The sequence below is a fragment of the Bos grunniens genome, chromosome 5, assembly GCF_055505025.1.
Source record: "Bos grunniens cultivar Pamir isolate PY7600 chromosome 5, Bosgru_T2T1.0, whole genome shotgun sequence".
NCBI lineage: Eukaryota > Metazoa > Chordata > Mammalia > Artiodactyla > Bovidae > Bos > Bos grunniens.
In genome coordinates, this window is record NC_141169.1 from 36,666,426 (window position 1) to 36,682,986 (window position 16,561).

Below are 16,561 nucleotides of genomic sequence, written 5' to 3' on the forward strand. Positions count from 1 at the left end.
TGATGAACTCCTTTTCCTATTCAGAACCAGTCTGTTGTTCCATGTCCAGTTCTAACTGTTGCTTCCTGACCTGCATACAAATTTCTCAAGAGGCAGATCAGGTGGTCTAGTATTCCCATCTCCTTCAGAATTTTCCACAGTTTATTGTGATCCACACAGTCAAAGGCTTTGGCATAGTCAATAAAGCAGAAATAGATGTTTTTCTGGAACTCTCTTGCTTTTTCCATGATCCAGCAGATGTTGGCAATTTGATCTCTGGTTCCTCTGCCTTTTCTAAAACCAGCTTAAACATCAGGAAGTTCATGTTTCACATATTGCTGAAGCCTGGCTTGGAGAATTTTGAGTATATATATACACAAATATATATATATACATATATGTATATATATACACATTAACATCAGTTCAGTTCAGTTGCTCAGTCATGTTCGACTCCTTGCGATCCCATGGACTGCAGCACGCCAGGCTTCCCTGTCCTTCACCAACTTCCAGAGCTTGCTCAAACTCATGTCCATCAAGTTGGTGATGCCATCCAACCATCTCATCCTCTGTTGTCCCCTTCTCGTTCTGCCTTCAATCTTTCCCACCATCAGGGTCTTTTCCAATGAGTCAGTCCTTTGCAACAGGTGGCCAAAGTATTGGAGCTTTAGCTTCAGCATCCCTTCCAATGAACACCCAGGACTGATTTCCTTCATGATTGACTGGTTTGATTTCCTTGTAGTCCAAAGGACTCTCAAGAGTCTTCTCCAGTACCACAGTTCAAAAGCATCAATTCTTTGGTGCTCAGCACTATTTATAGTCCAACTCTTACATCCATACATAACTACTGGAAAAGCCATATCTTTGATTAGACAGACCTTTGTCGGCAAAGTAATGTCTCTGCTTTTTAATATTCTGTTTAGGTTAGTCATAGTTTTTCTTCCAAGGGGCAAGCGTCTTTTAATTTCATGGCTGCAGTCAAAATCTGCAGTGATTTTGAAGCCCCCCAAAATAAAGTCTCTCATTGTTTCCTTATCTATTTGCAATAAAGTGATGGGAGTGGATGCCATGATCTTCGTTTTCTGCATGTTGAATTTTGGGCTTCCTGTAGCTTAGCTGGCAAGGACTCTGCCTGCAACACAGGAGACCTGGGTTCAATCCCTGGGTTGGGAAGATCCCCTGGAAAAGGGAAAGGCTTACCCACTCCAGTATTCTGACCTGGAGAATTCCATGGACTCTATAGTCCATGAGGTCACAAAGAGTTGGACACAACTGAACAACTTTCACTTCACTACACATTAACATAACACACATACAAGAATACTCTAAGATTCCATCATTTCCCATTAGGTAGGGGGAATATGTTGGCTGATTTACTTGGTAATAGATTAGAGGAGGGCTTCTCCAGTGGCTGAGACAGTCGGACATGACTGAGCGACTGAACTGAACTGAGATTAGAATCAGATGGAATGTTTTGAATTTGGTTCCTTCCTATTGCTTTATTATTATACTTACATTCAATTCTCATTTCTACAATTGGCTAAAACCCTAGTAGAAGAAATGGGCTCGGAAACTGGCAGGTGTCACAGAATCCTGAAACTGCGTGGACATGCAGTGGATACAGGCAACTGCATATATTATAATTGTTGTTCAGTTGCTCAGTCATGTCTGACTTTTTGTGACCCCGTGGACTTCAGCTTGCCAGGCTTTCCTGTCCTTCACCATCTCCTGGAGATTGCTCAAACTCATGTCCATTGAGTCAGTGATGTCATCCAGCCATTTCGTCCAATGTTGTCCCCTTTTCCTCCTGCCTTCAGTCTTTCCCAGCACCAGGGTTTTTTCTAATGAGTCAGCTCTTTGTATCAGAGGGCCAAAGTATGTTCTTATTAAAAACCGTAGAAGATTGTGGCTGCAGAAGGAGGTCGTCAAGAGGACATGATCACCAGTTGACTGAAAGGCCGGACCTAGCTGGGCAATCAGGGGCTCCTCATCTCATCACCTGGTGTTCAGTTCGGTTCAGTTCAGTTCAGTCACTCAGTTGTGTCCGACTCTTTGCGACCCCATGAATTGCAGCACGCCAGGCCTCCCTGTCCATCACCATCTCCCGGAGTTCACTCAAACTCATTTCCATTGAGTCAGGGATGGCACCCAGCCATCTCATCCTCTGTTGTCTCCTTCTCCTCCTGCCCCCAATCCCTCCCAGCATCAGAGTCTTTCCCAATGAGTCAACTCTTCGCATGAGGTGGCCAAAGTACTGGAGTTTTAGCTTTAGCATCAGTCCTTCCAAAGAACACCCAGGGCTGATCTCCTTCAGAATGGACTGGTTGGATCTCCTTGCAGTCCAGGGGACTCTGGAGGGTTCAGGATGGGGAACACGAGTATACCTGTGGTGGATTCATTTTGATATTTGGCAAAACTAATACAATATTGTAAAGTTTAAAAATAAAATAAAATTTAAAAAAAAGAGTCTTCTCCAACACCAAAGTTCAAAGCATCAATTCTTTGGTGCTCAGCTTTCTTCACAGTCCAACTGTTACATCCATACATGACCACTGGAAAAACCATAGCCTTGACTAGAGAGACCTTTGTTGGCAAAGTAATGTCTCTGCTTTTGAATATGCTATCTAGGTTGGTCATAACTTTCCTTCCAAGGAGTAAGCGTCTTTTAATTTCATGGCTGCAGTCACCATCTGCAGTGATTTTGGAGCCCAAAAAAATAAAGTCTGACACTGTTTTCACTGTTCCCATCTATTTCCCATGAAGTGATGGGACCAGATGCCATGATCTTCGTTTTCTGAATGTTGAGCTTTAAGCCAACATTTTTACTCTCCTCTTTCACTTTCATCAAGAAGCTTTTCAGTTCCTCCTCACTTTCTGCCATAAGGGTGGTGTCATCTGCATATCTGAGGTTATTGATATTTCTCCTGGCAATCTTGATTCCAGCTTGTGTTTCTTCCAGCTCAGCGTTTCTCATGATGTACTCTACACAGAAGTTAAATAAGCAAGGTGACAATATACAGCCTTGACGTACTCCTTTTCCTATTTGGAACCAGTCTGTTGTTCCATGTCCAGTTCTAACTGTTGCTTCCTGACCTGCATACAGGTTTCTCAAGAGACAGGTCAGATGATCTGGTATTCCCATCTCTTTCAGAATTTCCCACAGTTTATTGTGATCCACACAGTCAAAGGCTTTGGCATAGTCAATAAAGCAGAAATAGTTTTTCTGGAACTCTCTTGCTTTTTCCATGATCCAGCAGATGTTGGCAATTTGATCTCTGGTTCCTCTGCCTTTTCTAAAACCAGCTTGAACATCTGGAAGTTCATGGTTCACGTATTGCTGAAGCCTGGCTTGGAGAATTTTGAGCATTACTTTACTAGCGTGTGAGATGAGTGCAATTGTGCAGTAGTTTGAGCATTCTTTGGCATTGCCTTTCTTCAGGATCGGAATGAAAAGTGACCTTTTCCAGCCCTGTGGCCACTGCTGAGTTTTCCAAATTTGCTGGCCTATCGAGTGCAGCACTTTCACAGCATCATCTTTCAGTATTTGAACTAGCTCAACTGGAATTCCATCACCTCCACTAGCTTTGTTTATAGTGATGCTTTCTAAGGCCCACTTGACTTCACATTCCAGGATGTCTGGCTCTAGGTGTGTTAGAGGATATGTTCTGCCCACAGTTCCCACAGTGGAAGCTATTTTCAAGGATGCAGACTTTAGAGAGTAACACCTTGTTGAAACTATCTCGATGGTGTATGTGACTGAATCCCATCAAGGCCTCTATATAAACCTTTAAAATTCTGGCAGTTACCTGGGTGGGAATCTATTCATCTCTTGGCTGCCCAGGGCCAGTCTCATATGTAAGCTACCTTGCTTATCAAACCTGCCAACTCCCAATCTGGAATGGTCTGTCTCTTTCTTGGGACTCTCTTTGCATGCCATGTATGAGGACCAGTTTCAGATTTTATCTGGGAAGGTTCTGATGTTTTGAACCCACAATGGCTTGGGGGTGTGTTATCTCCTTAAAGGCCGTTGGACAAAACAACCGACAACATAAAAACCGAGTCAAGTTTATTCAGTGATTACTGGCTACTATAGCCTGGGAGACAACCTTTTACAAAGCTCTGAAAAACTTCAGAAGAGGTAAGGGGGACAGTGAGTATATATGTGATTTTGGCAAAAAGGGTACATGCAACCAAGCTCACATCTCAGGAAAAGGTTGCTGCTAGTTATGAGGAACAGGAATCTTAGTTAATGGTTTTAGTGTTTTTCTCAGTATGGGAAGATGTAAGAAACCAGGTTCATAAAAAAATTTCCTCTGAAAATATCTATCTGAAGGCCTGTTCTGCCAGTTTTTCCAGAGTACAGAGTGCCTCATTTCTGATCTCTACCCTGATTCTATCCTTTCCCCATTCCACCTTCATCTAAATACTCAGAAGATGGAAGTTAAAGTAGGGAAAGATTTCCTCAGGTGGCACTAATGGTAAAGAACCCTCATGTCAATGCAGGAGACAAGTTTTATCTCTGGGTTGGGAAGATTCCCTGGAGGAGGACATGGCAACCCACTCCATTATTCTTGCCTGGAGAATCTCATGGGCAGAGGAGCCTGGTGGGGTACAGTCCTTGGGGTCAAAAAAAGTCAGACATGACTGGGGCAACTGAGCACACACACACTTTCTTGTTTATAATAATTTAAAAACAGAATTATTATAAATGAATTTCATTGGGTCTTTTAGCCACTTGTAGATTCAACTCCTGCAATATTCACCCTCAAGTAGTTCTAAGAAACCCAAAGGACTGCTGCATGTGTTCTCACAGACAATTAAGCCCCCTTGGGACTCTGTTATTTCTCCATTAGGTTCCAAAGATCCCTCTGGGCACAATAATCTTCTAGGAAACTCTTCCATTGCTCCCCAGGCATCATTGCCAGTGCACTTTGGTCCACAGCAGATAAAAGTTCAGGGGCTGGAACGTCTCTTCCCTTGTGTTAGAATTTGTCAGAGGGGTCCCCAAGCAGCGCTGCCTGTACACAACACTTCCAGAATTTGTATATAAAACTGCTCTTTCAGTGTTTAGTTATCATTTCCTCTCTCTCTAGACATGCATCTGGGCTGGAGATGTATTTGAGTGACAGCCACTATGTACCCAAAATGTTCGTTCTTTTTCAAAGACAAAGACTTTACGGAGGTGTGTCATGCCTGCTTCCTTTTCCCCTTTTTATGAATATGTTTCCAGGAGGCTTCCCAGACCCTGTGAAGAGACTTCCATTAGTGCCATGCCCGAGTATTCTAGACTTATCAGAATGTCAGCACTAGACATAGATTGGACTAAAGATGAAACCCTTGCTATAGAAATAAGAACACATTGATGGACTAGTAGAACTGAAAAGCCAGTTGGTGCTCTGATGCTTAGGTGAAAAAAAAAATTAATGACCATTTGAGAAGAGAGCAACTCAGTGCCTAATGTCATATTCCTTTGGGGGAAAAGAGTCTGAGGGAAAAACTCTATAATTGTGAGCTAGCTTGGAGCTCCAAATCGACTCCCTCCTATTGACTTCCTCCTAGATGAGGAAGATAATTCTGGATATAGAGGCCTGGTTTTGTCACTTATTGAGTATGAAATCTCTTTTATCTTTAATTTTCTCATCTGTACAATGGAAGATCCTAATAAAATTGGAGAAAACCATGGACTTAGATACTACATTTTTCTTCTTTGGGTAAAATTACATATATAATAATTTTTCAGTCCCTCCTTTCAATTAGTGAAAACATGTGCATTTAAAATTTTTTTTAGTGTGAGAATGAAAACAATATTTTGTATAATACTCTCTGTAACATGTGAACATCAAGGGTCAGGTTGGTTTAACATTTTATATTTATATCACTTTTACAAAGTCAAGATAAGACAGCCCGAGCCTGAATATAGTTTCTTTTTGACAGAAGGCCTCTGTGCCTAATTGCAGCTTTCTTCTGCTTGTTCTTCAGAATGATCTGTTGAAGTTTGCTCCAGGGCCAGGCCTGAATGAAAAGGGGGTGGGGGTGGGCAGGGAGAGGAGAGCACCCCATTGATGCTAGTGTATCTCACTGAATTCTCTGTCTTCTCTTGAGGTCTTGAATGGTACTCTAGGACATTGGGGGAGACAAGTGAGAGATCATTTGCATTTTCTGAGCACCATGAAAAATTTCATCTCTAAGCACTAAATTTCTCAGTGTGATTAAGAAGAACTAGGAATTAAAATGAAGTTAATGGCCCTTCCCTTTGAGCTTACTGAATTCTTTCCCTAAACCCCAAAGTTTACCCCTATGACTGAGTTGCTGGGTGGACTGACTTTGTACACTTTAAAGCACTATATAAATATTTTTAGGGTAGTCAACATGTAAGATGGAATATCAGAGCTGATTTATTAAGCAGCCATGTATTGCCAAGATTTAGGACCAAAGTCCCAGTGAAGATTGATGTTATGTGCCAGAAATGCAATATCTACTACAATAGCCTGGAGCTAAAAATTAGAATTCCAACAATAGAATCAATTCTCCATTCTTAACAGGTCCCCTTAATTAAACCTGCAATGATCCAAGAGTCTTTGGGGACTGTTTCTCAGCTGCCATGTCCTGCTCTGCACTGACAAAATGACTGCTGCCATTGAGGCCAAAGATGTGTAAAGTCACCAAGACAAGATGTCCTCCTCTGTGGTATCTCCACTTCGGATGTTTGCTCTTCTGGTCAGTGGAACTGCTGGGTTTGCACTGTGCTCCAGCACAAATTACAAATGGGAAATCCACCCTTCATGGTCCTACAAACCACACTCATCACAGGCTACAGAGAAGGGTTGCCTTTTGCTCCCACTGTCTCTACTGTATTTCACTGAGAAACAGCTGTCAGTCAGATACAGATGTTCCACTGTACATTAATGAAATAGCTCTTTGGAGGGAGGAGCCAAGATGGCGGAGGAGTAGGACAGGGAGAACACTTTCTCCCCCACAAATTCATCAAAAGAGCATTTAAACGTCGAGTAAATTCCACAAAACAACTTCTGAATGCCGGCAGAGGACATCAGGCACCCAGAAAAGCAACCCAACTCTTCTAAAGGAGGTAGGAAAAAATATTAAAGACAAAAAAAAGAGACAAAAGAGGGAGGGACGGAGTTCCGTCCCGGGAAGGGAATCTTAAAAAGAGAGAAGTTTCCAAACACCAGGAAACCTTCTCACTGCCGAATCTGTGCCAAGCTTTGGAAGCACAGAGGGCAACATGACAGGGAGGAAAAATAAATAAACAATTAAAACTCGCAGATTGCGAGCCCTACGGTAACTCCCCCAGTGGAGAAGCAGCGCAGACGCCTGCATCCGCCATTAGCAAGCGGGGGCTGGGCAGGGAGGCGCGGCGCGGGCTGCATCACTGAGAGTAAGAATCTGGCCTGAATACCCTGAGCACTATCTGAGCGAAATAATTTGGGCTAGCAAACCAGACTGTGGGATATCTACCACGCGAAAAGCCAGCCCTAACCTAAGACCGCCAGGCCCGCGCACGGAACAAAGGACTGAACAGAGATAGCCGGCTGCAGACCTTCCCCCTCCGGTGACAGGCAGCCAGAGCCGGAAGGGGGCAATCGCAGCCCCAGAGAGACATTATCTATAAAACTGTAAGCAGGCTTCTTTGCTAACTAAAACTTCTTGGGGGTCTGGACGGTCAACATCTGCCTGAGAAGGTGTGCCGGTTTTACACCCAGATAACCGAGTGGCGGGGAGGCGATAAGTCGCAGCATTGGCGCTCGCCAAACACCTCATCACCTGAGCTGCTCGGACCTGGGAAGAGCACAAAACGCAGGCCCAACTGAGTGCGCCTCTGAGGACTAACCGAGTGCCTGAACCTGAGCGGCTTGGACCTTGGGAGGTGCATGCAACCCAGGGCCGGCCTCGGATTCTTCCCGGTGGAACAACCTAGAGCCCGAGCAGTGTGGGCAGGGTGGCTACACGCGCAGTGAGCGGGGGCAGACCCAGGGTGGCTGAGGCACTGCGAGCCCACGCCAGTGTTATTTGTTTGCAGCATCCCTCCCTCCCTCCCCACAGCATGACTGAACAAGTAAGCCTAAAAAAAAAAAAAAAAAGTGTCCTCCACCGTCCCCTTTGTGTCAGGGCGGAAACCAGATACTGAAGAGACTAGCAAACAGAAGATATAACAGAGGGAAACGCCTTGGAAGCTACAGGCAATAGATCAAAACCCTGTGGTTACTACGGACTACATAGGAAGGGGCCTATAGATCTTGAGAAATATAAGTCTGACCAAGGAACTAGCCAAAAATGAACTGAACCCACAACACCCACAACAAAACCAAGAAAGTCCTAGATATATTTTTATTATTTTTATGATCATTCTTTCTTTTTTTTTTAATTAAAAAAAAAATTTAAGTCCTCTATTTTTCCTTTAATTTTCACTGTTATAACCTATTACTTTGCAAAAAAAAAAAAAAAGACCCTATTTTTTTCTTCTTCAGCAAACTTCATATATATATATTTTATAATTTTTTGACCTTGTTTTTTTTTTTTTTCTTCTTTTCTTTAACATTGTATTTTTGAAATTCCAAACTCTACTCTAGATTTTTAATTTTTGCTTTTTGGTATATGTTATCAATTTTGTACCTATAGTTTTTTTTTATATAATTTCTGTGGCTTTTTTTTTTTTTTTCTTCTTCTCTGTTTCTTTCTCTTCTTCTTTTACATAACATTGTATATCTGAAATTCCAAACTCTACTCTAGATTTTTAATTTATGCTTTTTGGAATTTGATATCAATTTTGTACCTGTATTTTCTTTATAATTTTTGTGACATTGTTTGTTTTTGTTTGTTTGTTTTCTCTCTTTATTTTTCTTCTTCTATTTTTTTTTTTAACATTGTATTTTTGAAATTCCAAACTCTACTCTAGATTTTTAATTTTTGCTTTTTGGTATTAGTTATCAATTTTGTACCTGTACTTTCTTTATAATTTTCGCGACCTTGTTTGTTTTTGTTTGTTCGTTTTTTCTCTCTTTCTTTTCCTTCTTCTTTTCTTTAACATCGTATTTTTGAAATTCCAAACTCTGCTCTAGATTTTTAATTTTTGCTTTTATGTATTTGTTACCAATTTTGTACCTTTAAGAACCCAATCTTCAGGACCCATTTTTCACTAGGGAGCAAGATTACTGGCTTGACTGCTCTCTCTCCCTTTGGACTCTCCTTTTTCTCCAACAGGTCGCCTGTGTCTCCTCCCTAACCCCTCTCTACTCTACCCAACTCTGTGAATTTCTGTGTGTTCCAGATGGTGGAGAACACTTAGGGAACTGATTACTGGCTGGATCTGTCTCCCTCCTTTTCATTCCCCCCTTTTATCCTTCTGGCCACCTCTGTCACCTTCCTCCTTCTTCTCTTCTCTGTATAACTCCGTGAACATCTCTGAGTGGTCCAGTTGTGGAGTGCACATAAGGAAGTGACTACTGGCTAGCCCACTCTCTCCACTATTGATTCACCTCATCTCATTTGGGTCACCTCTAACTCCCTCCTCCCTCTTCTCTTCTCCATGTAACCCTGTGAACCTCTCTGAGTGACCCTCACAGTAGAGAAACTTTTCATCTTTAATGTAGATGTTTTATCAATGGTGCTGTATAGAAGGAGAAGTTTTGAAACTACTGTAAAAATAAGACCGATAACCGGAAGCAGGAGACTTAAGTCCAAACCCTGACTCCAGGGAACTCCTGACTCCAAGGAACATTAATTGACAGGAGCTCATCAAATGCCTCCATACCAACACTGAAACCAAGCACCACACAAGGGCCAATAAGTTCCAGGGCAAGACATACCAAGCAAATTCTCCAGCAACAAAGGAACACAGCCCTGAGCTTCAAGATACAGGCTGCCCAAAGTCACCCCAAAACTATAGACATCTCATAACTCATTACTGGACATTTCATTGCACTCCAGAGAGAAGAGATACAGCTCCACCCACCAGAACACCGACACAAGCTTCCCTAACCAGGAAACCTTGACAAGCCACCTGTACAAACCCACACACAGTGAGGAAATGCCACAATAAAGAGAACTCCACAAACTGCCAGAATACAGAAAGGACACCCCAAACTCAGCACTTTAAACAAGATGAAGAGACAGAGGAATACTCAGCAGATAAAGGAACAGGATAAATGCCCACCAAACCAAACAAAAGAGGAAGAGATAGGGAATCTACCTGATAAAGAATTCTGAATAATGATAGTGAAATTGATCCAAAATCTTGAAACTAAAATGGAATCACAGATGAATAGCCTGGAGACAAGGATTGAGAAGATGCAAGAAAGGTTTAACAAGGACCTAGAAGAAATAAAAAAGAGTCAATATATAATGAATAATGCAATAAATGAAATTAAAAACATTCTGGAGGCAACAAATAGTAGAATAACAGAGGCAGAAGATAGGATTAGTGAATTAGAAGATAGAATGGTAGGAATAAATGAATCAGAGAGGATAAAAGAAAAACGAATTAAAAGAAATGAGGACAATCTCAGAGACCTCCAGGACAATATTAAATGCTACAACATTCGAATCATAGGGGTTCCAGAAGAAGAAGACAAAAAGAAAGACCATGAGAAAATACTTGAGGAGGTAATAGTGGAAAACTTCCCTAAAATGGGGAAGGAAATAATCACCCAAGTCCAAGAAACCCAGAGAGTCCCAATCAGGATAAACCCAAGGAGAAACACCCCAAGACACATATTAATCAAATTAACAAAGATCAAACACAAAGAACAAATATTAAAAGCAGCAAGGGAAAAACAACAAATAACACACAAGGGAATTCCCACAAGGATAACAGCTGATCTTTCAATAGAAACTCTTCAAGCCAGGAGGGAATGGCAAGACATACTTAAAATGATGAAAGAAAATAACCTACAGCCCAGATTATTGTACCCAGCAAGGATCTCATTCAAGTATGAAGGAGAAATCAAAAGCTTTTCAGACAAGCAAAAGCTGAGAGAATTCTGCACCACCAAACCAGCTCTCCAACAAATACTAAAGGATATTCTCTAGACAGGAAACACAAAACAGTGTATAAACTCGAACCCAAAACAATAAAGTAAATGGCAATGGGATCATACTTATTAGTAATTACCTTAAACGTAAATGGGTTGAATGCCCCAACCAAAAGACAAAGACTGGCTGAATGGATACAAAAACAAGACCCCTACATATGTTGTCTACAAGAGACCCACCTCAAAACAGGGGACACATACAGACTGAAAGTGAAGGGCTGGAAAAAGATTTTCCATGCAAATAGGGACCAAAAGAAAGCAGGAGTAGCAATACTCATATCAGATAAAATAGACTTTAAGACAAAGGCTGTGAAAAGAGACAAAGAAGGTCACTACATAATGATCAAAGGATCAATCCAAGAAGAAGATATAACAATTATAAATATATATGCACCCAATACGGGAGCACCACAGTACGTAAGACAAATGCTAACAAGTATGAAAGGAGAAATTAACAATAACACAATAATAGTGGGAGACTTTAATACCCCACTTACACCTATGGATAGATCAACTAAACAGAAAATTAACAAGGAAACACAAACTTTAAACGATACAATAGACCAGTTAGACCTAATTGATATCTATAGGACATTTCATCCCAAAACAATGAATTTCACCTTTTTCTCAAGCGCACATGGAACCTTCTCCAGGATAGATCACATCCTGGGCCATAAAGCTAGCCTTGGTGAATTCAAAAAAATAGAAATCATCCCAAGCATTTTTTCTGACCACAATGCAGTAAGATTAGATCTCAATTACAGGAGAAAAACTATTTAAAATTCCAACATATGGAGGCTGAACAACACGCTGCTGAATAACCAACAAATCACAGAAGAAATCAAAAAAGAAATCAAAATTTGCATAGAAACGAATGAAAATGAAAACACAACAACCCAAAACCTGTGGGACACAGTAAAAGCAGTCCTAAGGGGGAAGTTCATAGCAATACACGCACACCTCAAGAAACAAGAAAAAAGTCAAATAAATAACCTAACTCTACACCTAAAGCAACTAGAAAAGGAAGACATGAAGAACCCCAGCGTTAGTAGAAGGAAAGAAATCTTAAAAATTAGGGCAGAAATAAATGCAAAAGAAACAAAAGAGACCATAGCAAAAATCAACAAAACCAAAAGCTGGTTCTTTGAAAGGATAAATAAAATTGACAAACCATTAGCCAGACTCATCAAGAAACAAAGGGAGAAAAATCAAATCAACAAAATTAGAAACGAAAATGGAGAGATCACAACAGACAACACAGAAATACAAAGGATCATAAGAGACTACTATCAACAATTATATGCCAATAAAATGGACAACTTGGAAGAAATGGACAAATTCTTAGAAAAGTACAACTTTCCAAAACTCGACCAGGAAGAAATAGAAAATCTTAACAGACCCATCACAAGCACGGAAATTGAAACTGTAATCAAAAATCTTCCAGCAAACAAAAGCCCAGGTCCAGACGGCTTCACAGCTGATTTCTACCAAAAATTTAGAGAAGAGCTAACACCTATCCTGCTCAAACTCTTCCAAAAAATTGCAGAGGAAGGTAAACTTCCAAACTCATTCTATGAGGCCACCATCACCCTAATACCAAAACCTGACAAAGATCCCACAAAAAAAGAAAACTACAGGCCAATATCACTGATGAACATAAATGCAAAAATCCTTCACAAAATTCTAGCAATCAGAATCCAACAACACATTAAAAAGATCATACACCATGACCAAGTGGGCTTTATCCCAGGGATGCAAGGATTCTTCAATATCCGCAAATCAATCAATGTAATACACCACATTAACAAATTGAAAAAATAAAAACCATATGATTATCTCAATAGATGCAGAGAAAGCCTTTGACAAAATTCAACATCCATTTATGATAAAAACTCTCCAGAAAGCAGGAATAGAAGGAACATACCTCAACATAATAAAAGCTATACATGACAAACCCACAGCAAACATTATCCTCAATGGTGAAAAATTGAAAGCATTTCCTCTAAAGTCAGGAACGAGACAAGGGTGCCCACTTTCACCATTACTATTCAACATAGTTTTGGAAGTTTTGGCCACAGCAATCCGAGCAGAAAAAGAAATAAAAGGAATCCAAATTGGAAAAGAAGAAGTAAAACTCTCACTATTTGCAGACGACATGATCCTCTACATAGAAAACCCTAAAGATTCCACCAGAAAATTACTAGAAATAATCAATGACTATAGTAAAGTTGCAGGATATAAAATCAACACACAGAAATCCCTTGCATTCCTATACACTAATAATGAGAAAACAGAAAGAGAAATTAAGGAAACAATTCCATTCACCATTGCAACGGAAATAATAAAATAGGAATATATCTACCTAAAGAAACTAAAGACCTATATATAGAAAACTATAAAACACTGGTGAAAGAAATCAAAGAGGACACTAATAGATGGAGAAATATACCATGTTCATGGATTGGAAGAATCAGTATAGTGAAAATGAGTATACTACCCAAAGCAATTTATAGATTCAACGCAATCCCTATCAAGCTACCAACAGTATTCTTCACAGAGCTAGAACAAATAGTTTCACAATTTGTATGGAAATACAAAAAACCTCGAATAGCCAAAGCTATCTTGAGAAAGAAGAATGGAACTGGAGGAATCAACCTACCTGACTTCAGGCTCTACTACAAAGCCACAGTTATCAAGACAGTATGGTACTGGCACAAAGACAGAAATATTGATCAATGGAATAAAATAGAAAGCCCAGAGATAAATCCACGCACATATGGACACCTTATCTTTGACAAAGGAGGCAAGAATATACAATGGATTAAAGACAATCTCTTTAACAAGTGGTGCTGGGAAATCTGGTCAACCACTTGTAAAAGAATGAAACTAGAACACTTTCTAACACCATACACAAAAATAAACTCAAAATGGATTAAAGATCTAAACGTAAGACCAGAAACTATAAAACTCCTAGAGGAGAACATAGGCAAAACACTCTCTGACATACATCACAGCAGGATCCTCTATGACCCACCTCCCAGAATATTGGAAATAAAAGCAAAAATAAACAAATGGGACCTAATTAAACTTAAAAGCTTCTGCACATCAAAGGAAACTATTAGCAAGGTGAAAAGACAGCCTTCAGAATGGGAGAAAATAATAGCAAATGAAGCAACTGACAAACAACTAATCTCAAAAATATACAAGCAACTCCTACAGCTCAACTCCAGAAAAATAAACGACCCAATCAAAAAATGGGCCAAAGAACTAAATAGACATTTCTCCAAAGAAGACATACAGATGGCTAACAAACACATGAAAAGATGCTCAACATCACTCATTATCAGAGAAATGCAAATCAAAACCACTATGAGGTATCATTTCACGCCAGTCAGAATGGCTGCAATCCAAAAGTCTACAAATAATAAATGCTGGAGAGGGTGTGGAGAAAAGGGAACTCTCTTACACTGTTGGTGGGAATGCAAACTAGTACAGCCACTATGGAGAACAGTGTGGAGATTCCTTAAAAAACTGGAAATAGAACTGCCTTATGATCCACCAATCCCACTGCTGGGCATACACACTGAGGAAACCAGAAGGGAAAGAGACACGTGTACCCCAATGTTCATCGCAGCACTGTTTATAATAGCCAGGACATGGAAGCAACCTAGATGTCCATCAGCAGATGAAAGGATAAGAAAGCCGTGGTACATATACACAATGGAGTATTACTCAGCCATTAAAAAGAATACATTTGAATCAGTTCTAATGAGGTGGATGAAACTGGAGCCTATTATACAGAGTGAAGTAAGCCAGAACGAAAAACATAAATACAGTATACTAACGCATATATATGGAATTTAGAAAGATGGTAACAATAACCCGGTGTACGAGACAGCAAAAGAGACACTGATGTATAGAACAGTCTTATGGACTCTGTGGGAGAGGGAGAGGGTGGGAAGATTTGGGAGAATGACATTGAAACATGTAAAATATCATGTAAGAAACGAGTTGCCAGTCCAGGTTCGATGCACGATACTGGATGCTTGGGGCTAGTGCACTGGGACGACCCAGAGGGATGGTATGGGGAGGGAGGAGGGAGGAGGGTTCAGGATGGGGAACACATGTATACCTGTGGCAGACTCATTTTGATGTTTGGCAAAACTAATACAATTATGTAAAGTTTAAAAATAAAATAAAATTAAAAAAAAAAACTTACAAATGAAAAAAAAAAAAAAAAAGAAATAGCTCTTCAAGGTGCCTTTGGATTTTTGACATGTTCTCCTTTCCTTTGTCCTTAGGAAGGGGTTAGACACTTTATATCCAACCCCAAGTGGCTCTTCCCTTTTGTCACTAGCTTTTCCTTTGTCTAAACTATGAACCTCAGTCTTCTATTCCTTTGGTTTAACATTTTTCCCCAAGGACTTTACTCTCAGTTCCCAAAGCAAGTAAACTGATGTTATACCTATTTTCATTAGTCTTCCAGAAGTATTTAGTCAAGTCTGGATTCCAGAGGGAAATGAAAAGACTTACACTGCCAAATTGGGCCTCCCTGCTCTAAGAATAATATCCTAGCCACAGAGTATTGAGACTCACGTGTAGATTCTACACTTTAGGACAGTTTTAGTATGCAACTAGTTGTCTGAGGTGTGTTTCCTCTTTGCCTAGAAATGGAATGGAGTATAATCTGTAACTCAGTCGGTTATAAACGAAATTTTCACTGAAACTTTGGTATTTCACCCCACAAGTAATGTTCCTTGAAGGAAAGATGTCACATCTGGAAAAGTGTCTTATCTGCACATCTTTGCTCATTTATTCAAAGACTGTTCTCTAGTATCTACTATGTGTGTGTCCATCAATATTCTAGCTACTGGGTAGAGCAGTGAATAAGACGACAAAGCTCTGGCCTTTACGTTTTTCAGTTGCTAAGTTGTGTCCAACTCTTTGTTACCATAGGGACTATAACACTCTAGGCTTCTTTGTCCTTCACTATCTCCCAGAGTTTGCTCAAATTCATGTCCATTGAGTCAGTGATGCCATCCAACCATCTCATTCTCTGTCGCCCCCTTCTCCTTCTGCCCTCAACCTTTCCCAGCATCAGGGTCTTTTCCAATGAGTCAGCTCTTTGCATCAGGTGGCCAAATTATTGGAGCTTCAGCTTCAGCATCAGTCCCTCCAATGAATATTCAGGGTTGATCTGCTGAACAAATAAACATGATAAATCTAGATTGTGATATATGCTATATAGAAAATTGTTTTAGTCATCTTGAGCTGTCATAACAAAATACCATGGACTGGATGGTATAACAGGAATTTATTTCTTCATGATTCTGGAGGCAGGAGATCTGAGATCAGAGTGCAAGCATGGTCAGTTTCACATGGGAGCTCTGTTCCTGGCTTGCAGATGGCTGCTTTTTGGCTATAGCCTCACATAGTAGGGAGGGGCTTCCCAGGCAGCTCAGTGGTAAAGAATCTGCCTGCCAATGCAGGAAGCACAGGTTCAATTTGTGGGTCAGGAAGATCCCTGGAGTAGG

The 16,561-nt window shown here is 40.4% G+C and overlaps 1 protein-coding gene across 1 annotated transcript in view; it reads right to left on the reverse strand.

Moving 5' to 3' along the window:
• Positions 1-5,830: 5,830 nt before the first annotated feature.
• TMEM117 (transmembrane protein 117) overlaps positions 5,831-16,561 on the reverse strand; it is a 675,006-nt gene continuing 664,275 nt past the window's right edge. The window contains exon 8 of the mRNA XM_086399828.1: positions 5,831-6,096. Within this exon, the coding sequence (XP_086255954.1) occupies positions 5,927-6,096 (170 nt within the window). The 3' untranslated portion in view covers positions 5,831-5,926. The remainder of the gene's footprint in view (positions 6,097-16,561) is intronic.